At 43.1% G+C, this 27,083-nt stretch overlaps 1 protein-coding gene across 1 annotated transcript in view; it reads left to right on the forward strand.

Moving 5' to 3' along the window:
* Positions 1 to 3,895: 3,895 nt before the first annotated feature.
* LOC102959469 (A disintegrin and metalloproteinase with thrombospondin motifs 12) overlaps positions 3,896 to 27,083 on the forward strand; it is a 301,054-nt gene continuing 277,866 nt past the window's right edge. Inside the window, exons 1-2 of the mRNA XM_042956966.1 lie at positions 3,896 to 4,120; positions 4,261 to 4,452. Of these exons, the coding sequence (XP_042812900.1) occupies positions 3,896 to 4,120; positions 4,261 to 4,452 (417 nt within the window). The remainder of the gene's footprint in view (positions 4,121 to 4,260; positions 4,453 to 27,083) is intronic.

Consider the following 27,083-nt stretch of genomic DNA (forward strand, 5'->3'; position numbering starts at 1 on the left):
GAAATTTTTAGTGTAGACTTTAAAAATTTCGGTGTCTGTGTGGAGAACAGAAGTTGGGAATGTAAATTAGAATTCCCAGACCTTGGGGCGCCTGGGTGGCTCAGTCGGTTAAGCGTCCGACTTCAGCTCAGGTCACGATCTCACGGTCCGTGGGTTCGAGCCCCGCGTTGGGTTCTGGGCTGATGGCTCAGAGCCTGGAGCCTGCTTCCGGTTCTGTGTCTCCCTCTCTCTCTCTGCCCCTCCCCCGTTCATGCTCTGTCTCTCTCTGTCTCAAAAATAAATAAAAAACGTTAAAAAAATAATTTAGAATTCCCAGACCAGAGCTGTACCCTGGTGGCATAGTAGGACTAAGCTCTGAGCGTGGAGCCAGAAGATCTGCATTCTAAGCCCTCCTGTGACTCTAGCTTGCTTCAGGGAGTTAGTGTTGACACTTAAGTACAATAAATGACTCCTTGAGTGCTCCCCATAGGTCCTCTGTGCATTTTGTTAATGTCCACCTTGGTAATATTCAAGTGCTTACGTGGAGAAGTGCAAATAACCAGCATCTGATTGCTACCATTAATAAGCATCTGCAATATATAAGAGTGCTGTCGTTGTGCCTCACTGCTGGTATTAGATGATAGATAGTTTGTTGCTATTGGGTGTCGCTATTCCAGGCCCTAAATCAAAACACAAATTACATCTATAGTTATTAGTCTATCTATATAGAAAATTACAAATTTACACCAATACATTCAATTCCAGTCCAACACCACAGATTCATTCTGGTTTTCTGTCTTTTCAAGTTTGTAAAAATTATCTTCTCTGACAATGCCAAAACTGGTTCCCATTATTCTTAGCATATTTTCTCATCTGATCACTCCCCTTGTTTGTAACCAATACCCCATTGCTATCGTTGCTACAACCATCTTTCTTGTCTGGATGCCCTTCTCACGTCAGTTGGGCTTCTGTGTTCCGTGCTGGTTTCCCCCAGTTGCCTCATGTGGCTGCTGCCCTTATCCTGCTTAGATTCTGCCTCTCGTGCCAGACCATGGGGCTTTGATTCTCTAGCGAGGCTGGTGCCCTGTGGGGTTGTCAGAGCCCAGAAACTAGCACTGAAAAACCCAGCACTGCATCACTTCCCCTTTTTGCCTTTGCCTTGTTTTCGTTCTGGGCTCTGGTATCCTGCATCACACATTCCCCCTATGCAGATATCCCTTTCCTCTACTCAGGCACTGATGCTCTGCTCTGTTCCACCTAAATGCTCCCTGAACCCCGACATCACTACTCCAATCTCATACAGATGCCTACTGCACTCTGACCTACTTAAGGGCTTTCGAACTGAATTGTTCAAGATGGGAAGAATAGGGAGAGGGAAGGTCATTTTGCTTATAATTTGACCATGTTTGTCTGCGTGATCACCCAGTGCCCTTCCAATTCAGATATTCTGTGATTCCATGCTGCGTTGGTGACAGATCCTCAGCTCTACCTTGGTAATTGTTCCGTGCCCACCAAGTTTGGCTCTGCCTTTGGTTGCTGTCCTTGCCTTTGCTTCCTGCCTTTGTGTTCACACCTGCTACCCTAGTTCTTGATGTAATGCCCACTTTACTGGTTTCCTGGAGTCTTCTGTCCTTGGATGTGTTATCTGCAGGGCCTCTGCACTAACTGTTAGCTGGGCTTTGCTGCAGAGACTGCCCCAGTGGTTGGCACCATGCCTGCTTCCTATTTCCCTGTGTTTTTCCAGCAGCCCATGGAGTTTTATCAATAGTTCTTTATGGAACATTGTGGATATTATGTAAACTTTATGCTAGTTTCGGTGTGAAAAGGTCTGTTTAAGAGTTTCAGTGTGGACAACTCCTGTTTTAAATTCCTTTTGCTCTAAAAAGCTTTTACGAGACTGTGACTTATACTTTTGTTAAGCCTCCCTTTGTATAGGTGCGACTCTGTAAGTTTACTTACAGTGAAGTCATCCCCAAAGCACATGCTATTTTACCATCGAGTCAGCTGTATAATTTGAAATGTATCTCTAAGTAAAGCATCTTTTAAATTCATGTAAGCATTGGAAAGACAGAATGGGAATCAGTAAAAGGAACACAGGCATGATTGACAAGCACCAGGAGAACACATTTCACTTCTGCGCATAGGATTACCAAATATTTTTTTCTCTCTTGTTAAGTCACAGGTGAACATTTCCAATTACCTGTTGTACTTCTATACATAGATATCCCAACAAAGTAAAATCATAATCATTGTGTTCTGGGGATTGAGAAGGCATTGATGAGGCATAGTTAAGCAGAGTCTTATCTGATGCATGGGTGTTGTTAACACCATTTATTCAGGTATACAGGTGTTCAAGATCATGGAGTCAGAGGGGAGGGTAGAAGAGAAACATGAAGATGTGTCAGGGTCTACAATGTCACGGCAAGCACAATGAACAGTGGTGTGGGGTGGGCAGAAACCACAGTGTACTATGCCGAAAAGTACGGAGATAGAAAAAAGTTCCAAATGTAGTCAATTCTTTTTGAAGAAAAGCAAAATTACATGTCAGTGAATAAGTAAAAACACTATAGTACATAAGTATGAGCTGACTTTTCTTTTTGGAAGTTGGGGGAGAGACGGGAGGAGCCATGGGGAAGCAGAGGTTCACCCTACAGAGAAAGGATAGCTGTTCAAACAAGGGTCAGGAGGAAGTAAGTAAGAGTGTCCAAGTCCCAGGGCACAGTGAGAAGACTTTGCCTTGCATAGGACTTTTTTTAAGGTGTGACTTTGCTAAATATTTTTCAAGGGTGTCTGTACTTTTGTACATTTTTTCGCGGAGAGAAAGCAAGGCCGTGGAGTTCAGTGTGAGCCCCAGGCTGTCTGGTGCAGATGCGGAGTACTGGATGTGGATCAGGGGTCTTGGTGTGTATCTGGGGCCTCGGGCATGAACCCCAGAGTGCACTCCGTGAGTCTGGGGTGTTCGGCATGGATCCCACAGCTTTTGGCCTGGTTCTGGGACTTCTAGTGTGGCTCTGAGACAGGAGACAGACTGACCTTGGGCAGGCAGGGATAAGAGGCCCCTTGTGAACAAGGGAGCAGAAAGTACTGGACCTTCTTCAACACCCACTCCCTGGAACAACCCACCCGGACCATATTGTGGTTCAGCAGCTGCACAGTTACTTACTCCCCCTCAAAAGGTCCCACCACTGTAAGGGCTAGAGGCTTCCTTCTCAGACGCCTTAGGGGGCTCCTCCTTAAGGCGCCCCTCCAGGTAGCGGCAGTCTTTTTCTTTTCATTCTCTCCCTAATAAACTTGGTGCCTGTGCTGCCCTTAACCTTGTTCTGGGGTTCCATTCTTCGGCTCTGTGAGAACACGATCCCAGTTTAAAAAAAAAAAATTTTTTTTTTAACGTTTATTTATTTTTGAGACAGAGAGAGACAGAGCATGAATGGGGGAGGGGCAGAGAGAGAGGGAGACACAATCTGAAACAGGCTCCAGGCTCTGAGCTGTCAGCACAGAGCCCGACGCGGGGCTCGAACTCGCATACCGCGAGATCGTGACCTGAGCCGAAGTCGGACGCTTAACCGACTGAGCCACCCAGGCGCCCCGATCCCAGTTTTAAAAAGAGGTTACAGCTCCAGGGCATCGGGCGTGGATGCCAGGCATCTGATGTGACTCAGGGTCGTCCCCTGTGGATCCTTTCTCTGTAGGGTTAATTAACCTCTGGTTCCCCATGGCTCCTCCCGTCTCTCCCCCAACTTCCAAAAAGAAAAAGTCAGCTCATACTTATTTATTATAGTGTTTTTACTTATTCATTGACCTGTAATTTTTCTTTTCTTCAAAAAGAATTGACTACATTCGGAATTGACTCTACACGGACACCGGGGGCATCTGGTATGTTCCGGGCCTTCCAGCGTGGTTCCGGGGTGGTTCTAGGATGTTCGGTGTGGCTGAGAGGCGTCTGGCGTGGTTCCGGGATGTGTGGTGTGTGGCGTGGATGGGGGCATCCGGTGTGGAACCGGGGCATCCTGGCGTTCGGCGCGGTTTCGGGGTGTTTGGCATGGGCTCGGGCTACCGCAGGTCCCTGATGACAGGCTGCGCTCCGCGGTGTTGGAGGCCCGTCCTTGAAGCCGAGCCAGACGTTTCTGCTGCCCACAGGAGTGTCAGTGCAACTGCTCCGCCGCGTCCGTCCCAAGGTCCGCGTCCTCTGCGCTTGCGGCCGCTGCTTTGCTGACACCACGAGACGGAAGCAATCCCTCTCGGGCTGCTCCTCCGGGCCGCTCTCTTCAGGAGGCGCTCTAGCCACTGCTGGTGGCTTCGCCAGGCGCCAAGCCCGTGGCTGGGCCCCTTGCTCCCCAACGCTCCCCAGCGGATCCTCGACCCCCGGGGGGAAAAACACATGTCCAGCTGGGGGTCGTCCCCAGCCCTGGCCAAGGCCTCTCACCACCACGTCTCCTCCACTTGGATCTCCAGGGCGATGAGCTGCTTGGGCTGGTAGGTGAGGGGCTGGCGGGTGGGCAGCTTAGGAAAGTGTTACACCTCCTCCGCGTTCAGCTCCAGCCCGGTAGATATACTGCCGGTGGGCGCGCTCGCGCTCCTGGCGGTGGGATGGGCCGCAGGCCAGCATGGTGCCCACGAGGCTAGTTGGTTGGCTGGCTGGCAGGTGCTCCTCATAGGCTTTATACAGGCGAGTGATCACGGGGTGAAGCTTGGACTCCAGGATGTCCAGGAGCAGGCAGAGGGTTTTCGGAATATGGGTTTGGGACTGGATCCCTTTTGCTGATACAAGGAGGATGGAAGTGAAGGTGGCTGGAGATGCAGAGAAGCGCCAGGTTGGGGCATAGGAAGTGAAGGCAGCTCTAGCGGTGTTTGGAGCCTCTGAACCCTGGACAAAACTGGTAAGGGCCGTGGCTATCATCCCCTGGCTGAGTACTCTGGAGTTCAGGGTGAAAATCCAACGCTGGTGGATGAGCCAAGAGACTGTGCTAAAGGTCAGCCACAAAGACCGGGTGCACAGGACAGGACTGGGTATGGAGGAAGCTCAGCTTAGCAGACGTGGAAGGTTCTAGCCTCGTGAACCTCTGCATTAGACCTTGGGCTTTGGTAGCTGGGAGCCTGAGGCTGATACACTGGCTAGATCAAAAACTGAACAGAGGCTGAGTCTGCAAGCTGAAGATCATTCCTACCCCTGCTGGTTGCCTTGAGGATCCAGGGTCTCAAGTGACGGAGGACTAGGGCTGTAGTAAGCTTGCTGCACTCTTGGGGCCTTGGGAAGGGAGCTGGTACTGGTACTGCCACCACGGTTATTACTAAATCGAACTTTCACTTGTGAGTGCCAGACCCTGTAATAGGTGCTTTACTTTTTAATTCCATGGTACTGTTATGACCTGCACTCTTCAGAAGAAGAAACAGAGGCACAGGGAAGTTAAGTAAGTTGCTCAAGTTTCTGCATCTGGTAAGCAACTGAACCATGATTAAACCCAGGCTGTTATGTTGGGTTCCTGGTCCTGAGCTCTTAAAATGCCATATTAACCATGGTCATTTTAAGGGTGGGGTGAAGAAACTGAGGCAAGGAAGGGAGTAAGAAGTCTGCCTAGTTCACAGCTAGTGAGGGGGAGAAGGATTTGAAGGCAAGACAGTGGGACCCTGGAGCCCAAGCACTATTGTTTTTACTTAAGCTCTTAGAAAGAAGGAGATGAAGAAATGACAGGAATAAAATAGGTCATGCTAATCTTTTGAGTGCTGGATCTGGATCATGTTGCTTTTGTAAAGCCTTAGAGAAAAAACAAGTAAGCAAACATCCTTCTAGGGCATTTATCCCTTCATTGAGGTTTGGCATCTTTCTACAAGTGGAGCCCACTTAGGCCTTGTCAAGGGATGTCAGTGAATGGGGAATTAGGGGTTTGCTTAGAAAAATTCATCTTTTCATCAAAATACATTTAGGAAATAGCTTTGAACTCTTTAACTCCAAAGCTATCTCCATTTTGCAGTGTCTTTTACCCCTTAGCTAGTAATGAAAACACAGGAGAATTTTCTTCTTTCTATTTCGTGAAACTACCAAGCTAAATACTGTAGATTATTTATAGTGAACCATAAATGATAGGATGGACAAAAGCAGGGAAGCAGGGCTAAGTTATTATGTTTTCATTGCTTGTGTTTCAGTAAAGAACTCCATATAACCTTTTAGAGTGAGCAAGATGTTAGAGATAGGGAGCACAGAAGGAGTTTTGCAGTGGCCAGATAGATGGTCAAAGAAGTAAAAAGATAAGAAGCTTGACCTTAGTGGGAACCAAGCAAGGACCCCGCCCCCCCCCCCCCCCCATTCAGCCTCCTTCCCTTGGCATGGACTACAGACCTCCATTCTCTTGTTCTCTCCCAGGGTTGGAGCATGGAGGGGGCTGACCACACATCAGGCTGGGAAAGGAAGTGACTTGGGATCCTCTAAAGAAAGGAAAGCACCTTGCCTCAGTGTGACTGAATTATGTGTAGACTTGGGAAGAGCACATATCAATTAGTGTAATTGTATGTCTAAGTAGCATGCAGCAAAATTGTGGCGTAATTTGTGGTTAGTCCACGAACCCTTCCATATGGATTAGCCTATAAAGGACACTTCAAATTTGGGATAAAAGATCTCGGCTAATAAATAGCTCACACTTATATTCCCAGGCTCTGTTCTGACTTAATCTTTACTAGAACCCTACAAGATAGGTATCATCTCTTCCCATTCATAGGCAAGGAAACTGAGGCACACAAAGTTAAGTGACTTTCTAAAGGGCCAAGTGGAGAAGAAATTGAAGAAGCTTACTTCCTGTTCTGTGGTCTTAATTTCGGCATTGTTCGGCCCTTTAAAAAAATCACAGAAGAGGGTCTGACCTTGGTGGGTCAGTCGGTTAAGTGTCCGACTTCGGCTTGGGTCGTGATCTCACAGTTCATGAGTTTGAGCCTCACATTGGACTTTGTGCTGACAGCTTCAGAGCCTGAAGCCTGCTTCGGATTCTGTGTCTCCTTCTCTCTCTGCCCCTCCCCAACTTGTGCTCTGTCTCTCTCTATGAAAAATAAGTAAATGTAAAAAAAATTAAAAAATAAATAAAAAATAAATAAATCACAGAACAGTCGGGGTGCCTGGGTGGCTCAGTCGGTTCCGCACCGGACTTCGGCTCAGGTCATGATGTCACAGTTCATGAGTTTGAGCCCCACGTCGGGCTCTGTGCTGACAGCTCAGAGCCTGGAGCCTGCTTCAGATTCTGTGTCCCCCTCTCTGCCCCTCCCCCACATGTAATCTCTCTCTCTCTCTCTCTCTCTCTGAAAAATAATTAAATATTAAAATATTTTTTAAAAAAGTCACAGAAGAGTCGAGTTTGAAAAGGCCTGTTTTAGGAGCTTCACTTTATAGATGAGAGACCTGCCATCCAGGGAGGTTGTACTCAGAGTTGAAAGAGCACTTCAGATTAATTTAGAGTTGGGACATTCTGAGACCAGTTGTTTTTCAGTCAGAAGAGGAAGTTACTGTAACTATCAGTTCCAAGTGTTTTAGTTAATTGTCTAGCTTAGGGACACATTTTCTCTTAGGAAATGACCAACCTTATTCTGTGGTGAGCTCTTTCTGCTTTCTCCTTCCTATACTCTGGCTTTTCATCCCCTCCCCCATCCTTTTCTCTCTCCATCTTTCCCATGCTCTTTCTTTCTGCATCTTGCCTCACCCCTCCTACTCCTGTCTCTCCAATACTTTTATGTCCTATAATTCTCTTGGTCTGCATTTAGCTTCCCTTTTCTTTTCTCGCCTTCTCCTCTAATACTATCATTTTCTTTCTTTCTTTTTTTAAATACTATCATTTTCAATTTTTAAGCTTTTCTTTTATATACTTTGACTCCAATGAGTTTGGCTGTTGGGGATCTAAGAAACTGTAATTGACATAGTTCTTCTTTTTTTTATTGACATGGTTCTTTTGATGGAACATCCTTAGTTCTTTAAACTTTGAAAGATGACCCTGTTGCTTTATATTTTCTAAATTTGTATAGTCTTGCTCATCCTAGAAGTCTAGACACCCATGTGAGTCCACATGAGGCATTGGGGGAATTTCTATGGAAGTTTTTCTGTGGTAATGTTATAGAGATTAATTAAAATGCAGTGTGTTTCCTGACGATGGTTCTTACTTTAAAAAAATGAGAGAGACATTAAGCTTAACCACAAATACTGATCTAATTTTACTGTGATGTTTTAATATTCATAGTAAATTATAGTTTGCATATTGTACTCTGTCTTGTATACAACTTTTAAATTTCTTAAAAGTAAGTTTTCTTTTGAAAATTTTTTTTTAATGTTTATTTATTTTTGAGAGAGAGACAGAGCGTGAGCCTGGGAGAGGCAGAGAGAGAGGGAGACACAGCATCCAAAGAAAACAGGCTTCAGGCTCTGAGCTGTCAGCACAGAGCCTGATGTGGGGCTCAAAATCACGAGCTGTGAGATCATGACCTGAGCCGAAATTGGATGCCCAACTGACTGAGCCACCCAGGTGCTCTTAAATTTCTTGAAAGTAAGTTTTCCCAAAGGCAGGCCCTCCTCAATAGGAAATCTGTTTCCCTGGTAAAAAGTTACAAGTGAGGTTTCTTCAATAATTAATTCTCAGCAGTGTTCTCATTGTAGGAAGTGTTTACTGAGTAACGCTGTTACTGAATCCAGATATTTACTGCCATTGACCTGTCTCCTGGGTTGCATTATTATCATATTCCACACATTCTTTCAAGCTTTCTTACACAGAATAATCATACTCTCCAAGAAGTACCAAACAGGAAAGCCACAGCAGATGCTGGGAAGGTAACAGAAGAGCTCTACCTAAGCCAAGCATCCCATTCAGCTGGAAACAAAGGCATTCCCTACCATACAGGGTCAGGTTTCTACAAGAAATGGATACTTTTCAAGAATTTCCTGGTGGACCCGACTTGGACCATCATCAGAGAAATTTGTTTGTTCATGTGGGTGTCTTGAGCAGAGCTCTTCTGATGACCTTCTTATAATACATATTTGTTCTAATTCCAGAGAATGTCATCTTCCCTCCTTGTGTTCACCACCACATCTAGGTCTATCCACGGTTGTGTTGATTCTATCTCCAAAGTAGAGATCAAGCCCTTGTCTTTGCTCCATGCCCACTGTAGTTCAGGTCCCCCATCTCTTACGTGGTCTCATTCCTGTTTTTCTTGCTGCTATATGATTCATTCTACACAGAACAGTTAGAGTCACTGTTGAAGAACATAAGTTGGGTCTGGTCTGGAGCACATAGGCCCATCCAGCTCTTAGGCTAAAACCCACACTGTTGGAGAGGCTGGGCATGGCCTCTCTTTGCAGGCTCTGGTCCTCCCAGTCTACTTGTGGTCCTCAAGACATAGCTACCTTTGCCTGCTTTTGATGTTTTTGGATGCCTCAAGCTCTTTCCCACCCGTGCAAGTGCTGTTGTCTTTGGCCAGAACATTCTTTACCTGCATGTGGCTCCTTCTGTTCCTTCAGTTCTTTGCTAACTTTTCACAGCCTCTGAGAGTCAGCCAACCTCTCCAAATCAGTGTCTGCCCACTTTATTATCTTCCATTCCAAAGTTTCCGCATTTTTCTCTTTCCCGGTGTTTTCTTTTTTTTTTTTTTTAAGTTTATTTATTTATTTTGAGAGACAGAGAGAGAAAGAGAGAGAATCCCAAGCAGGCTCTGCACTGTCAGCACAGAGCCTGACATGAGGCTCAGTCTCACGAACTGTGAGATCATGACCTGAGCTGAAATCAAGAGTCAGATGCTCAGCTAGCTGAGCCACCCAGGCACCCCTCTCCCCAGAGCTTTCTATAATTTGTGCTTTTTTTGTGGTTGCCTTAGACCCACATTATCTTCCTCCCGCAGAATGGAAGTTTGCCCAAGAGCAGGGGATTCCTTGTCTTGTTCACTCTTATTGCCTATTCTATCCTTAATATCTAGTGAGTATTAAGTAAAGGTTGTTGAATGGAGTTGTTTTTAGCCTCCTGTGTTGTCCAACTGGTTTTTATCTTCTCCTCCTAGAAATGTAATGTGCCACTCCTGTCTGGGTATTTGCATATTAAAGAGGATTTTTGGAGAGGGCTGGCACCAACACAGAGAGTGAATCACCCATTGGAGAATGTCAGGGTTTAGAGGAGGGACATTTTCTAGGGGTGGAGGGGCTGCCTGGCTGCTTTCAAGCCGGTCCAGATTGGCCCCGCCCACTCCTGTAGGCCAGCGAAGTCTTCTTGCGGCTGGCGAACACCCTTCTCCCCTGACCCAAACAGACCACAGCAGGCATAGCGGCATGGTTTCAGGATTCTGCGTTCACATTCATTTGGCTTTCGCATTTGGGAGAGTGCTTTGTGATAATTTAAATGTACTGAGGGTGTAGACCTCAAGAACACATAAACAAAACCGGGAATGTTTATGCATGTACTGAGCTTCTGCCACACGTGTCTCTCATTTGGGTCTCTGCATAAACTGCCGAGATAGATGGATAATGGATGGATGCCACGCTTAATTTGATGATAAATTCTTTGCAGGCAGGGAAAATCTTACATTGCTCTGTATTTTCTAATCCTGACAATGTCGTACATAATCTGATTTCTTTAAGACCCAGCTATCCCAACTCTAAAATGGGGATAATAGTACCAGTTTTGGAGAGAGGGAGGCAAACTGTAAGAGATTCTTAAATACAGAGAACAAACCGAGGGTTGCTGGAGGGGAGGTGGGGAGGGGCAGGGATGGGCAAAGTGGATGATGGGCATTAAGGAGGGCACTTGTTGCGATGAGCGCTGGGTGTTACATGTAACCGATGAATCGATGAATCACTGGGTTCTACTCCTGAAACCAATCCTACACTGTATGTTAACTAACTTTGATTTAAATAAATAAGTAAGTAAGTAAGTAAGTAAGTAAGTAGTATCGGTTTTGCGAAGTTAGCATAAGGACTGAGGGTAATGCTTGACAAGGCCTTACCTGGCAATGGTGGTTCTCTGTGAATGCACCTAATTTGGGGGGCAGGCTGTGTGGTCGTCTTTCCTTATTCAGTGGATCATTATTGTAGACGCCACTGGGGATATGGTAGACTAGACGTGACCCTGCCTGTGTGGAGTTTATGGTGCTGAGTCCTTGTGAATGGGGGCTCTGGAGACAGGCTTGGGCTCCAGTCCTGGCTCAGCCAGTTACAAACTGCAGCCTTGGACAAATAACTTCTCTTTGTCTCCTCATTTGAGAGAAACACAGCAGACTTCATAGGTCGTCCTGAGAATTAAAGGGACAGCATTTGAGAAGCGCTTAGCGCCACTCACGGGTTATGGAATGTGCTGAAGAGACGGTGACTGGTACTTGTGTTCCATTGCTAGTTCTGCGGCAGGTGTTGTCACAGGACAGGTGATTTCTCTGCGTTTTTCTTGGTTGCCCCCTTCCTCCCAGGGGCCACTTGGGACTTCACTGCTCCCATGGGTGTTAGGGGAGTTGGAATCGCCAGGCTTCCTGTGAATCAGTAAGACTTTAGCCTTTTACTTGTGACCTAACTATGTGTGTTCAAGCAAGCATTTCAAGCAAGCTGCTGTTCTTGGCCAACAGTAGCATGAGTGTATGCACGGTCGGAACAGAGTGTCCTAATCCTCCAGGGAACTGGTGACATTTGTCCTAAATTCCTATCTGCCCAGGGAACTTGGGTGAAATCTTTGTGTGTGAAGGGGTAGTTAACAGGGGTTGATCTGACTTTGGCAGATGGGCTTCTCCCTTCTGACTCCTCCAGTGAAGTTTTATGGAGAAGGGCAGGGCCCCGGCCTCCTGGAATGTAAGCCAAAAGTTTATAGACGGTCAAGGGTTCCTGAGTGAGAAGTAAGTCATTCCCTGACACATACCTGGCAGTTAGCTCGCTGTGAAGTATGCAGCTTTGCAGGAAAGCCTTTCTGTGTTTCTTAAGAATGCTAAGAACTGGTTTTAAAAATAACCTTTATTATTTTTCTAAATATAAAAGTAACACATCTTATTGTAGAATATTTGAAACATTCACAAAAATTACAAATAGAAAAATGAAATTCATCCCTTGTCCCACCACCTATATTAAGCTGAAGTCCAAAGAAGCCAATTTGTGTAGCAGCTTACAGACTAAGAAAAGCAAATGCTGCTTTGTGGCCTGAGGCATACTTGGAACTTACTGGAACAAAGATTTTGTGAACAGAAATTTTCTTTTCTCTTCTCCTCATCATGCCCCCATCTAGCTATTCATGCTCATCATCTCATGCTAACTTGTGTGTGCTTTTGTAAGATTATGAGGGTAGTGACTCACATCTTTTACTTTTATTAATAGCTGTTGTGCTCCTGAGAGATCTAGGTTTAGAGAGAAGCCAGTGTGTTCCTAGAATCTGTCCTAATAAGAGGGCTCCATTTATAATAGCCAAACTATGGGAGTGGCCCAGGTATCTATTGACTGATGAGTAGATAAAGAAGAGGTGGAATATATACATAGTGGAATATTACTCAGCCATCAAAAAGAACAAAGTCTTGTCATTTGCAACGACATGGAGGGAGCTAGAAAGCATTATGCTAAGCAGAACATCTGATACCATATGATTTAACTCATGTGTGGAATTTGGGAAACAAAACGAATGAACAAAGGAAAAAAAAGACACACACACACACACACACACACACACACCAAGAAACAGACTCTTAACTATAGAGGACAAACTTATGGTTACCAGAGGGGAAGCGGGCAGGAGGATTGGGGAAATAGGAGATGGGGATTAAAGAGTACATTTATCATGATGAAAAAAAATGAAAATAAAATGAAAAAAATTATTAGTAAAAAAAATAAGAGGACTCTATTGATTAAATTTTTAAAAAAGGAAGATGAAGAGGTTCACCAAAAGATGGAGAAAAAAGAAAATGGCCCTTTTTTTATCTTAAAAAAAATTGAGATACAATTTACGTATAACATTACATTACTTTCAGGTATAAAGCATAATGATTTGATATTTGTATATATTGCAAAACGATCACCACAAGAAATCTAGTTAACATCCATCACCACACATAGATACCAATTTTTCTTTTTTTTTTTTCTTGTGATGAGAACTCTTAAGATCTATTCTATCAGCGACTTCCAAATACACAATACAGTATTATTATTAGTTTTTTAATTTTTTTAGTGTTGTATTTATTTTGGAGCGAGAGAGACAGAAAGCGAGCAGGGGAGGGGCAGAGAGAGACACACAGAATCCGAAGCAGGCTCCAGACTCTGAGCTGTCAGCACAGAGCCCAACACAGGGCTCAAACCTATGAACCATGAGATCATGACCTGAGCCGAAATTTGGACGCTTAACCAACTGAGCCACCCAGGCGCCCCTACAATACAGTATTATTAACTATAGATTCCTAGTTGTACCTAGGACTTCCGTATTTCCTGGTATAACTGGAAGTTTGTACTTCTTTTCACTTTTTGATGTCAGGCCAGTTTTTCCGTTTGGTGTCTGTCTTCTGTGGTTGTCTCTGGTGCGTGTGTGAGAGACAGAAGGAGGAGCCTTATATTTATGTTGATAAAAATGGAGGCAAAGTGAGGGCTTCTATTTAAAGGAGGGGGAATCCAGCTCTTTTGTACATCTTCATTTCAAATGTGTCATTGTCCCCAAATCAAACTCTACCAAAGGAATACACGAGCACCCCTCCAGTGCTCAGTGGAAATTTTCTTTCTGAGCCAGTGTCATGACCAGTGATGGAAACTGTACATGTTATGTGTGTTGTAGGACTTTTAGTGTCTAACGCATTTGCCTGCACAGCAGTTGAATGGAACTTCATTTAAGCAAGAAAAGGTTATATTTTGTGTTTGAAAAGATTCCAACTACACTGATTATTTTTGGCTTTCCTCTTGTTTTCTTTTTCTTTTCTTTTTTCTTCTCTTTTCTTTTTTTCTTTCAAGTTTTTATTTAAATTCTAATTAGTTAACATATATGGTAAACTTGGTTTCAGGTGTACAATTTAGTGATTCATCACTTATAGCACCCAGTGCTTATCCCAAGTGCCCTCCTTAATGCCCATCACCCATTTAGCCCATCCCCCCCACCTCCCCTCCAGCAACCCTCAGTTTGTTCTCTATAGTTAAGGTCTCTTATGGTTTGCTTGTCTCTCTCCTTTTTTTCCCCTTCCCCATGCTCATCTGTTTTATTTTTTAAATTCCACGTATGACTCAAATCATATGGCATTTTGTCTTTCTCTGACTGACTTATTTTGCTTAGTATAATACACTCTAGCTCCATCCATGCGATTGCAAATGGCAAGATTTCATTCTTTTTGATGGCTGAGTAATATTCCATTGTGTGTATGTATGTATGTATGTATGTATGTATATGTGTGTATTTATATATATATATCATATCTTCTTTATTCACCATCCAAGTGTTTATGGACTGATGAATGAATAATATAATTTTAAATAGGCGTACAGTGCCCATGCCAAAAGGTTTATTTTTCTTGCATCGCAAAATGTATGTTAGTGGGTCACTCTCTTTGCAAAGCGCATGGTTAGGTAGGATCCTGTCATATTGTGCAAATGAGGAAACTGAGGGATGGTAAGTTTCTAGATTTTGTTGAAGCTCCACAGTGAGTCAGGGGCACACAACTCACAAATGAATAGAGGTCTCATTTACTATTTAATTACTTCAACCCATAGAATCCAAGATTTTACCTTTAGAAAGCAGACTGCAGACACTCTTCCTCCCTCTTTTGTTTGAACCTTTCCAGATAATTTCAGCAAAAGTCACAAATGGCAGTCTTTGTGATCACCTGAACTATGAATCTGAAACCTTGGAAAGTGCTACGTTCTTCAGAAGGGAAAGAACTATGCTTGCTACCAGCTACCCTTCAGGGATCCTGTGAACCCCTGTCTCTTAATGGGGAGCACCTCTTGTTTTATCATTCCTGGAAGGACTCACCCTAGGTGTCAGGGGATACCTGAGAGGCCCTGCAGTGGCCTTAGCTGTGGGGCAAGGCTTTCATTACTGTCTCTGTCACCTGGACTTTTAATCTTGGGGAGATAATCATTTGTCACGGCAATATATTTCGTTTCCTAGGAAGGCAGATGGGATAGTAATTGTGAAAAGTAGCCAGAATAAAAAGGAGATAATGAAAGGGCAAGCTTAATTTGCATCTGTTGTTCTGTTATTAATTAAGCAGCATAGTAAATGGGATGGAGGCAAGCTCTTGGCTTCAGAGTGCTGTCTCCCGTGTGGTTTGAAGAGTGAGAACTTATCTAGGCTGACGACCAACCAGAAGGCAGAACCAGGGCCCTTATATTGGGACCAATGATGTGCCTCTTCCAATTAGTCATTTAAAATGCAGTGTCAAAGCAAAATATTTGCTTTTAGCTGCTGTACTACTGTTTGGGCTAATTAGGGGGGAATCATTCATAGGAAAGCTCCACTTAAGGTCATTGTTTACTTTTGTTGGGCAGATAAGTTACCATTATTTAGGAGACAGGGTGGCGGAGTGGTTTTAGTGATGGATTCTGGGGCCAGAATGCATGAATTGGAATCCCAGTTCTGTCCCCTTCTCCTTGTATGATCTTGAACAAGATATTCAATTACTCTATGCCTCAATATATAGGGATATAAATAACAGCGACTTTACAGGACTCAGTGAGTTCATATGTTGTGTGCTAACAGAGTGACTGTAATGTAGTAAATGTTATCTGTTCTTTTCCTATGACTACAGTTAGTTTCCTCTCTGCTACTGGGTGTGTCCTATCTGAGTTGTGTGTGTGTGTGTGTGTGTGTGTGTGTGTGTGTGTGTGTGTGGATATACTTCATAAGGTAACAGTCTGTAGCATAGACACAATGTAAATCATTTTGAAAATGGACTTAAATCAGGAATCAGAGGCATCGAGTCAGCAAGTGCCAACAGTATGATTATAATTGTGTAGTTGGGTTTGACCTTAGGCTAAATTGTGAAATAGATCACATTTTTCTCCAGTTGTCCTAGCCCCTTTACTACCCACTCCTTTGTGTAACTCCCTCCCTCTGCCCTCCAAGCACTGTGACTCTCACGAGCCTTGGTTGGGCCATTTCACTCTGGTCTGTCTTGCTCATAGAACCTTGGTCTTCACCCCAAACTTGTTACACCCTTTCTTCTCTTCTAATCCATCAAAGTCCCATTCCCACAGGGTGGCCAGAAACGGCTGCCTTGTCTTCGTTTTGATTTTGATTTATATTCAATGACCCCAGCCTTCTTCCATTCTGGGATGTCTTACCTACCTTCCTTCATGTCAGAATTCGAGATACTAACATTGTACTGAGTCAGATTTGCAAGCTAGTGGAGAAGGTAATGGGGAGGGCTTTCGGAATGCCATTGAGGAGCCTTGAAGCTATTGGCTGTCCCTGTGGGCGTATGGACTTTCCATCCCTGGTGCCAAATGGATTCCTTAGTAAAGGGAGACTGAATTCTTTGAGAATTGAGGAAAGCTGGTTGACATTAGAGAGGGACTGGAAAGGGCCCATACTAAGAGAGGCTTTGTACTTACTGACCATAGTTGCTTAGTTCAGTGAACTGTTCACAGCTGTATAGGGGAATTGTTTCCAGGGAATGAGTTCAAGAAAACAGAGAGGCCCCAGGAGGAATTAATTATTAAGGCTCATGGGAGTTAAAGAAGGCAGGGCATTCTATAGGCCAAAGGTCAGATCCTCCTTCCATGCAGTTCCTGGGAAATGACTTCTGAACTTCCAAACTGAATGAGAAGTTGAGGGGAATGAATATAGCAGAAAGTTAGTTGTGGGCTACTTTGGAGAGGTGGGGAAGAAAGGCCCTGGCTGAATGAGAAGAGAAGAGGAATGGAAAACTTTCCCTCCAACCTTTAAGAAGAGCAGTGAGTTTAAAGTATACAACAAAAGATCAGATCTGATGAAGGTCTTGCTAACAAGGTAGGTCAAGGTGCCTGATGTCTGGGACCAAGTCTTTTGCAAGCCTAAGAGTCTTCCCTCGTGTTACATTCAGGGGGTGCCAGCTTAGGGAGGCAGAACTCAGGAGTGTGGTGCTTTTAGTGGCTTCTTCTCCCATCATTGGCCTAACAAACTGGACTATTTGTTTATTTCTTTGGGCCTTCTCAATTTTGTGATGAAAAAGATTTTAAGAGGGGATGGCCATGTGTTGGAATGGAACATATCCAGAGCAGGGTGGTTAATCCCAGCTGCTAATGTAATCAGGGCTTACATGGTATTTGTCAGCATGACCCTTTCTCTACCACCCTCCCAAGTGGAAAGGAGATAAATCAGAGGTTAGTAATTAAAATACATGGGCTGAAGAGGACGTTCAGAACAGTATCTACTGAGACAGATCCTTCCCCTGACTTCTTCCCACCACCAACATCTTGAGTGACTACCTAATGCCTTCCTACAGAGAATAGTGGGATCACTTTGGCTTCCCAGCCCAGTCCACATCCACATTTCTCATCTTACCTCTATGCAGTGTCGATTGTTGAGCAGATGGTGTTAAGAAAACTGGCTCCAGTTTTCTGACTACAGTCTCCTACAAATCTGGGCCCTACGTGGATTAAGGACTGAAATGTGAAAGGTAAAAATATGAAGTCAAGTGAAGATAATACTGGGTAACATTTTAGTGGGTTAACGGTGAGAAGAACTTTTTAATAAAGATTCCAGTAAAGCACAAATTGTAAAGCAAAACATTGATGAATGAAGTTATAAAATTAAGGATTCCTGTGTTAACAGGAAGATACCACATTGGGTGATACCAGAAGAGTCTGGTATCCAAAAGATAGGAGGACTTTCTAGAAGTCAATATGTAGAACAAATCAAATCTAGAAGAAGGGAGATAGTAGAAAAATTGGCAGAGTACATGAGCTAGCAGTTCACAAAGGGGGAAATCCAAAGGGGTAATAAATACATGAAGCAACATTCAGAATCATTGATTCAGAGAAATGCAATTCAAAATAACTAGACAACACCTTATGCTTTATATGCAGGAGACTGAAAAAGATTAGGAAGTTGGTAATGTCACATCTTGGAAGAGCTAGAAAACATGGTCCCATTCACTGTTGGGGGAGTAGCCTAGTTGGGACTATTTCAAGACAATGATCTGGTAGCACATGGATAAATTAAGTATGCATATATTCTGTGACCTATCCATCCAATTCATGGGTGTACACTCTGGAGGGATTCTTAGGGTCATGAGGAAACTTCCAGGAGATATGCTTATCACAGTGCTGGTTTTAGAGGCAGGGAAGTGAAGACCAACTTAGAAAAATGCATTAATAAAAATTAGTGGGTACACACTATGGAATACTTTGCAGCAATTAGAAGGGAATCTTAGATATACATACAGCAAATGGATAGATCCTAACAGGGTAGATCTAAGTAAAACAAAAACCAAAAAAAACCCAAAACACATAAACCCCAAATAGCATGGTATGCATGGCACAATACTATTGAAGTAAATTAGAATATAGACACACAAGAATGTATATTTTTCTGAGACACATACAAATTCAAGGATATGTGTTAGTCCCCAACAGCAGTTTGACTGTGGGTGAAGGGGAATGAGAAAAGATTGAGGATAGAAGGAAATTTGCCGAGGCATTAGTTTTCTGTTGCTAAAACAAATTGCCACAAACTTCGCGACTTTCAACAACACCTATTCCTGAGCTCACAGTTCTGCAGGTGAGAAATCTGGTGCAGCCTGGGTGTGCCTGGGTTCCCTGCCGAGGGTAGTACATGGCTGAAATCAAGGTGCTAGGTTGCCTGAGTTTTTGTCTGGCTGCTCTGGGGAAAAGTCTGCCTCTAAGCTGAGTTTCCTGTGGTTGCAGGACTGAAGTCCCTGTTCTCTTGCAGGTTGTAAGCCAGGGACACTGCCAGATTTTAGAAGCTACCTGCATTCCTTCCTATGTGCTCCCTCCATCTTCAAGCCAGCATGCTCATGCTTCTAATCTCTTGATTTCCTTTCCAGTGACGAGACAGAGGACACTCTGCTTTTAAAGGGCTCACGTGATTAGATCATGGCCACTCTGATAACCTTAATTATCATAAATAACCTCAATTACCCTGTTTCACAGCAGCACCTAGATTAGCATTCCATTGAATAACTGGGAGAATCTGTGATTATAACAGGGACTGGGACCATGTTGGAAGTGTGCCCACCACACTGACCTGGGGATCAGATATTCCTTTTAGAGTCTTTCACCTCCAGAAAAGGCTTTCGTGTTTCTTTCTTCATAGTTTCTTCATCTAGTATTCCTAGCCTGCAAAGACCTCATCTGCATCTTAAATCTTGACTTGCTCTGGGAGTAAATATATCATAGAATGCACCAGGAAGAACCCGATCTTGCCTTGAATATAATGAGCTGTGTGCATTCTTGCTATGCAGGAAGCCACCTTAGGCTTATCTAGCTGAAGTCAGTGTTCCAAACCCCACAAAAACACATGTTCTTATGAGTGATTTGATTTTGTCAGGCTGTCTCATCTGTTCCCAACAGCTTGCCAAGTATGGCAGGTCCATTCCCCCAAGGTGGGGTTGATGTTGTTCATTAATGGCTTTGAAGAGTAGATTTTCATTTACATTTTCCAGGTCCTTCTAGCTTGGGGCTCTTTTCCTAGTATTCTGGTGCCCAGCCTTGGTCTGCATTATCTTTGGCTAGTGCTTGCCTGCCTTGGCATCAGAAATTCAGCCTCTTGAGGTGCTTGGATGGCTCAATTGGTTGAGCATCCAACTCTTGATATCAGCTCAGGTCCTGATCTTGTGGTCATGGGATTGGAGCCCTGATTTGGGCTCTCTGCTGAGTGTGGAGTCTGCTTGAGATTCTCTCTCTCTCTCTCTCTCTCCCTCTCTCTCTCCCCCCCGCCCTTTCTCTCAAAAAAAAAAAAAAAAACACGGAAAAAAAAAAGAATGCATTCTCCTGACAGTGCAGAAGAAAGATTCTGCCTGAGATGTCAAGGTTTCCTCCTGAGTCCACTCTCAAGAGTTATCAAGCAAGCATAACATCTGCCTATCCGTTTTTCTGCAAAGTAGTCCCTTTGGAAAATGCACAGAGTAAAAATAAGAGGTGAGGAAAAGACTTTATGCAGCCAGAGTGACTTGGGAAACCATCTGTTTATCTTCATTTATTCTAGGAGGGATATCAGGGGTTTAGGTGCCTAACAGCTATTGCTATTAATTACTTTTGTGCCTTTCTAGAATAGTAGATGAGAATAATAATGCATGTGAGAATCAAAGAAAATCAAAGCATTCAGACTTTGGACTTCCTGTTTCCAGTTGCTTTCCGCAGGTTTTAAGGAACGCCTTCATAGTTATGTGTGTGTCATGTAGTGTTTTTCCAGGCCCGCCACCATGTCTTCAATCAAGCAGCGCTTTTTTTGAACTATTTTATATGTTTATATGTCGGGGTGACTTTCCCTTGAAACCAAGTGTTCTCAGTACCCAGTGCCAGAATCTAGTGTTGGTTTTTAACCGTTCTCTGCTGTTTCACAGCTCCTAACAATTCACAAGTTAATTTTTGTAAGCCACAACGCAAAAGCCTAAGCGTAAAACAGTAGCTAAACGTTGACATGCCGGCAGTTGCGGGCAGAATGACGTATGCGGATTGTATGGCCTCCTAATGGGTTGAGAAAGGGGCCAGGTCTTTATGAGGGGAATGATGTGTACATAGTTCCATAGACCTTAATTTTGTGGATGACTAAGAGGTATTTAACAGCAATTAATTATGTGAGTTGTTCAGGGTTATTACATTTTATTATTCATAAACTGAAATTGGTGCATTACTGGAGCTTATTATGGACTCTAATTTGGTATTTTGCTAATAAGCCCAGTTGCCCTGTAATGTCTGGCAGAGAGCCCGCTGCTGTCTAAACACAGGGGTGGCTGCGGTTCTGCGGGGTTTGGGCAGAAGCTTCTTACCGGTTCACCACCAGAGTGGTACTTGGCTGTTTGTTTTTGTTCACTACTGTTCTTGCTTTTTAGTCACACATTACACTTACTATTATTAATTTAATTTGTCATTTGTGATACAGTCAACCAGGTAATGTGTAGTGGTACACATTGTCGCCAGAAATACTTTTTTAAGTTTGTCTTTAAATTCCAGCTGGTTAACGTGCAGCGTAGCATTAGTTTTAGGTGTGCAGCGTGGTGATTTCAGCACTTCCATACATCACCGGGTGCTCATCGCAAAAAGTGCATGCCTTCAGCCCCATCACCTGTGTAATCCACCTCCCCCACCATTACTGCCCATCTGGTCACCATCAGTTCTTTGTAGATGACATATGTTTTCAAACAGACCGTAAATTATATATGTATTTATATGTGCATGGCTGTGGATGTATATATCGAGAAGCAAAGGTCTGTTGCTCAAACCTTTGTGTGTCATCTTCTCCAGAATTGCTAGGACTGTAGCACTGTCTTTCCATTAAAATTAAAGAAAAAATAGATGACTTAGGTGAGCTGTGAATCTTCTGTACCCACTGAGTAGATGGCCATTAAAAAAAAAGTTTCAGATCCATGGCTCATGAAAAAAAATTCTTTTTTTTTCTTTCTGAGTACACTATCGTGGGATCTCATCAAGAGGCATAAATTGAATATAAACTTTTAGAAGAGAAGAAGGAGAAAAACCAATTTATCTCTTGACTTCCCGTAGAAATGTCTCTAACTCTTATCACCAACAAATAATCTAGGAATATACAGGTGAAAATACCATGTGTTTTCATCTTCCTTCTTTTTAAGAGGCAGCTTTTTTTAATACTCCCCCCCCCCAATCTGCAGTTAGAGGAGTGAGTCGAATGATTTGTCCAACTTGTTCAGCTGTGGCAAGGGAAGAATATGTTCCAGTGTGGTGTTTTCTAAACCCAGTTTGCAGCAGGGACCTGGCTCAGCCACGTACTCTAGGCCTGATTATAGTTTGGACTCACTCTTCAGGTTACGTCATCCAGGACCTGCATGACAGAACGTTGCCTGCGGTTTCTCCATGGAAGAGGCAAGGGAAGACTCACAGGGAAGGATTGCTTTCATTTTGGTCTAGCTTTCTTTCCCACTTCCAAAGAGTCTTCATGTAATCACTTACTGCTTCTACCTCAGTCATAATTTGCTTAGCAGAACCTGTACATTTTAGAATTATCCACTGGGAATCATCTGATCTTTCTTTGCAAAAACAAAACAGTTGTGATCACATAAAAATTTTAAAGCACTATATATTGATCAAACAGGTTGATACGACTATGGAGTTAAGAGACTTGAATGCTTTAAAAAAACAACTACTCCTTTTGGTTTTGTGTGGCATTTGAAACACAGATCCGGGCTGTGTAAATGTTTCTCATGGCCGGAGCCTCTCCCACATTCTTTGCCGTGTTTGTCAGCTGAAAGTTTGGCCACTGGTTAAAACTCCTGTCCAGTGAAATGGTTTGTCCAGTTCAGTTTCCCTCCATGAGGAAGTGCATCCATAACTATCACTAGACTCCCGGCCACCAGCTGGTTCTTTTTAAGGTACTCTCTGTCATTACATAAGGCCAAGAGGGCTTCTCTGGAATTGTATGTAATAGGTGACTTGACTTTTCCCACAGCTAAGATTTTCAACAGATTTCATGAGGTCATCTCTGGAATTGTAGTAGGTGACTTGACTTTTCCCACAGCTAAGGAGATTTTCAACAGATTTCGTGGGGGGTCGTCTCTGGGGACTTCCTTAAGTGTAAGCTCTCTGATGACTTGAAAGGCAGCCTTGGTTGTGCAAAGTGGACCCTTGGTTAAGCATAGAGGAAACTACCCTAGTTTTTCTGGGAACTCTATTAGGATATGCTTGTTAGCTATTTTAACACAGAATCCCCAAATATTAGAGGCCAACCATAATAAATTTTGTTTCTAATTCACATTATAGCCAGGTCTGGGCCAGCATCTCTTCTGGATGGCTCTCCTCTAAGAAATGGCTCCCGTTCCAGTGGTGACTCAGGAATTTAAGCTCCTTCATTGTGTGGCTCTGTAGTGTTGGAGTCCCTCACTCACCCCAGCTATTGAAAGCTGTCAAGATGTTAACTGATGTTCTCCTAGGAGATTTTAGGGCTAGGTCAGGAAGTGTCGTACTAGCTGTGACTGCATAACTTTATTGAGCAAGGGATGCCAGGAAGTGAGGTTGTCTTGTGTGTCCAGAAAGAGGAAATGGGATTGGTGAACAGGTAGGCAGGTACAGCTACAAATACCATCATGGAGCCTTTCTTCCTCATTTGTACTCCTGAACTGATGGCCGGTCCCTAGACAAACATTCTTCAGCGTGTTAAAAGGTAAACTGAGGCATATTAAAATTATGGAAGAGTTTGAGCAAAATTTATTGAAATCAAGCAGTGCCAAAACAGAAGTGGTTAACAGCACCAGGCTGACAGGAATCAGGGTGAGGTGCAGAAGCAAAGAAAGGAAAATATTTGATTGGTTACAGCTTAAAGCCCAGTTGGCTGTTTGGTTGTCCTTAGGTTTTGATTTCGTAACCTCAAAGTGCTTACAGGCTATTTTGGTTTGCTCATGGAGGCCGCCGTGGCATTCAAGCCACTTGAGTCTACGCCACCTTGCTCAGTTTAACAAATGCTTGCTAACTAGCTCTTCTTCTTAGGCAACAAGCAGGGCCCTTTCCCGCTCTGCCTCCGCTCTGGATGAACACTGAGTAACTTAGAGTGGGGGAATCGACTTTTTCAGGCATGTTTATATTATTATTATTATTCATTTTTTATTTTTCTATTGACTAAATTGCCCCATTGAAACTTGCCAAGATGTCAACTTGGGGGCAGCCTTCTCTGCTAAGATGAACTGATAAATGGTCTTGTGTAGTAGAAGGGAGACTTCCTCCAAGGAAGCCCTGTAGCACTTCCATGAGGCTGCTACAAGTGACCAGTTCAGCTTTGCTCCCTTCCTCAGACCAGTGGCTTCATAGGGTAGAGCACAGAGGTTAAGAGCATGGTCTTGGCTTTGAGTCCTGGGTGAGACACTTGGAGCAGTGAGATCTTAAGGTTTAAATGAAATGAACCATATGAAGCCCTAACCCAGAATCTGGAATGGAGTTCTGAATATATCTTCATTCTTGTTATTGTTACCTGTTATTATTGAGAAGGAAGGACCATCTTCAGTTGGTGAGTTGGCTCATGACCATGATATGCTTTGGAATCTTTAATAATTTCAAACCTTGGAGGTTGCTTTTCTTCATTCTTCTTCCTGCCCCCATTCACCCTCACTTTTTGATTCCAAAATTAGACCTTTGTCTCATCAGATGGTTCCTTCTCATTATTTTCAACAGGGTAGATCCAAAACTGACTGCAAAAAGACATATTTTATTTGTTTTGCATAATACTGTAAATAAACCAAAGCTGGCAAGTAAATCAGGGGTTTCTAACTAAAAATGTGAAGATCCCATTCCTCAAAAAACAAGAAGATCTTACAACATTAGGCCTGCATGCCAGTGGGGCCAGAGACATTGGGGGTGTCGTCTTCCTCTCACCTGAATAGGTGAGTCCTATCAAGTTCACTGCAGCCCCCACCACTTCCTGTGTTTCATCTGACACTAAGGCTGGGTTGGGGCAGTCATTATTCATCATTGTATTTGTACCTTTGTTTTATAATTGTTGAATGACACTCTTTTTCTCATGAATAACTATATTTAAAAAAAAAGAGGAAAACAAAAGATAGACCGTGGTGTTAAATATATCAGGAAAATTGGAGAAAGCATAATTCTTTGTGAAAGTGAAGACTTTTCATGTGTCTGAGAATAAAGCATGTGCCAATTTTGGAAGAATAAAAGCTAGCATGCTTCACTCCCTTATATTACCAGTTTGGCCCCTGAAGGCAATTGTGCTTGCTACTTGGGGAGGAAGGCTCACAATTGAATATAATGATGTGCTAGAATAGATAGTACAACAAATGTCATGGGCAGTCTGAAGGAGGGCTTTGTATTTTTCTTGATTGAATTTAATTGCGGTGCAGTGACATTTAAAAACTAGTGATGTCTATAAATTCTCTTTTCACTGGGAACTCACGAACTTTTGGAGAAGACCATAGAGATGAAAGAGGTCTTACAGAGAATATAATCCAATTCCCTCATGTTCAGATGAGGGAAACTGAGGCCCAAAGAAAAAGTAAGTCTGATCACACAACCAAAGCTGAGACTCAAATCTGCCTCCCAGAGCAGTGCTTCAGTGTTCTGGCTGTTCAGGGAGACAGTTGGATGCCCCAGGAAGAGGTTTGCCTGCTTGGAGAGCAGGGTTAGAGACCATATGGAGCCTCACGTGGCTTCTTATTTTCCAGGCATTAAAATGAAAGTAATCAAGGTTTAAGGCATGCCATGAAAGGCTGTAATAGTAGTCTGTAATTGTGGAAGTGGGATATTCCATGATAATAAGGGTAGATTCCAAGAATACAGAGGGGATCAGAGATGGAGGAAAATATAATAGTTATTTGTTGTAAGCAATATTATAGAGAGAGACTTGTAAAAACAAAATGTAACATGACTTGAGGACTCCTAAATCTTGGTCAGATACACTTGGAATAGCAAGTCTTACTATTTCAGTCTAGATAGAGCAAACAGTTTTAGCAAATCGAAAATTCAGCAATTATAAATGAAGAACCCGAATATAGTAATTGATGACTTGGTTGGCAGAGATCTATTATTTTATTGAATCTTCAGGAAAGGGGTTGAAGGAGTGAAGGTGGGTTATCAGGATCTGCGGAACAAGTTCAGAGCTAGAAAAAGAAAAATTCCAAAATTTGATGGATTTAATAAAAATATGGCTTACAGTAGTTGAGCTGCAGGAATGGGTCTTTCTTTCTTTCAAAAAATTTTTAATTTTATTTTGAGAGAGAGATCACACAAGCAAGGCATGGGCACAGAGAAGAAGACAGAACCCCAAGCAGGCTCTGCACTATTAGCACAGAGCCCAGTTTGGGGCTCGAACTCATGAGCGGTGAGATCATGACCTGAGTTGAGATCAAGAGTCAGATTCTTTTTTTTTTTTTTTTAATTTAATGTTTGTTTATTTTTGAGAGAGAGAGACTGAACATGAGCAGGGGAGGGGCAGAGAGAGGGAGACACAGATCCGAAGCAGGCTCCAGGCTCTGACATGTCAGCATAGAGCCCGATGTGGGACTCGAAGTCACAAACCACAAGATCATGACCCAAGCCGAAGTCAGACGCTTAAGCTTAACCAACTGAGCCACCCAGGCGCCCCTCAAGAGTCAGATTCTTAACCCAGTGTGCCACCTAATGCCCCTCTTACTTCATTTAAAAATTTCAGTAAAATGTATTTATTGTGCATCAGCTTTCAATTACTTGAAAGTTAATGGGTACTGACTGTAGTAAGGGAGAGGGCACACTCCCATACTCCTGGTTGGGATGGATTGTGGCACAAGTGTGTTCAGAGGGCAGTGTGTTGATACAGATCAAAACAAAAATTTGCATGATTTATGACCTAAAGATTCCATTTCTAGAATTTCATTTCCAGTATACCCTCTAAAATTCAGCTAGCAGGATATTTACAGAAGCATTGGCCATCATAACAAAAAACGTAAGTTGGAAACAAACCAAATGCCCAATAGGGAAATGCTCAAACAGAGTACCTTTGTAAAATGGAAAGGTATGTAGCCATTTTCAATATTTTGGATGAATATTACTTGATGGTAAAGAAATGTGAAAAGAACATGAATCACAATTTTAAATTATAAAGATTAATAGATACTAGTAAAGCTATAAGATTGTCATCACTCGTTGTTACTGGTGTTAATAATCACCTGATAATATTTTCCTAATGTCTATGTTCCAAACTGTATTTGTACTTTAGCAATACAAATTTATCATTTAGTAATTAAAAACCCAACCCCATAATCAAACAGAAATTTCCTCTCTTAGCTGAAACTGGCCTCAGTTCTACTGGCTACAGAATCATATCCTCAGCCCATTAACTGTTTTGTATTTATCTTAACATCTTGTGCAGATGCCACACATGATCTACTAAACAACACATTTTTAAAGGTTTGTATAGAGTCTTTCTGTAGGAGATCCTGGACATGCCACACATAAAGCTTTCTTAGAAGCAAACAATCCATGGGGTTCCTTCAATATTCTGATCTGGTAACGGCTGGATTGTTGTTAGCAGTCTGCTGTGTGT

The sequence above is a fragment of the Panthera tigris genome, chromosome A1 (assembly GCF_018350195.1).
Source record: "Panthera tigris isolate Pti1 chromosome A1, P.tigris_Pti1_mat1.1, whole genome shotgun sequence".
In the NCBI taxonomy this organism is placed as follows: domain Eukaryota; kingdom Metazoa; phylum Chordata; class Mammalia; order Carnivora; family Felidae; genus Panthera; species Panthera tigris.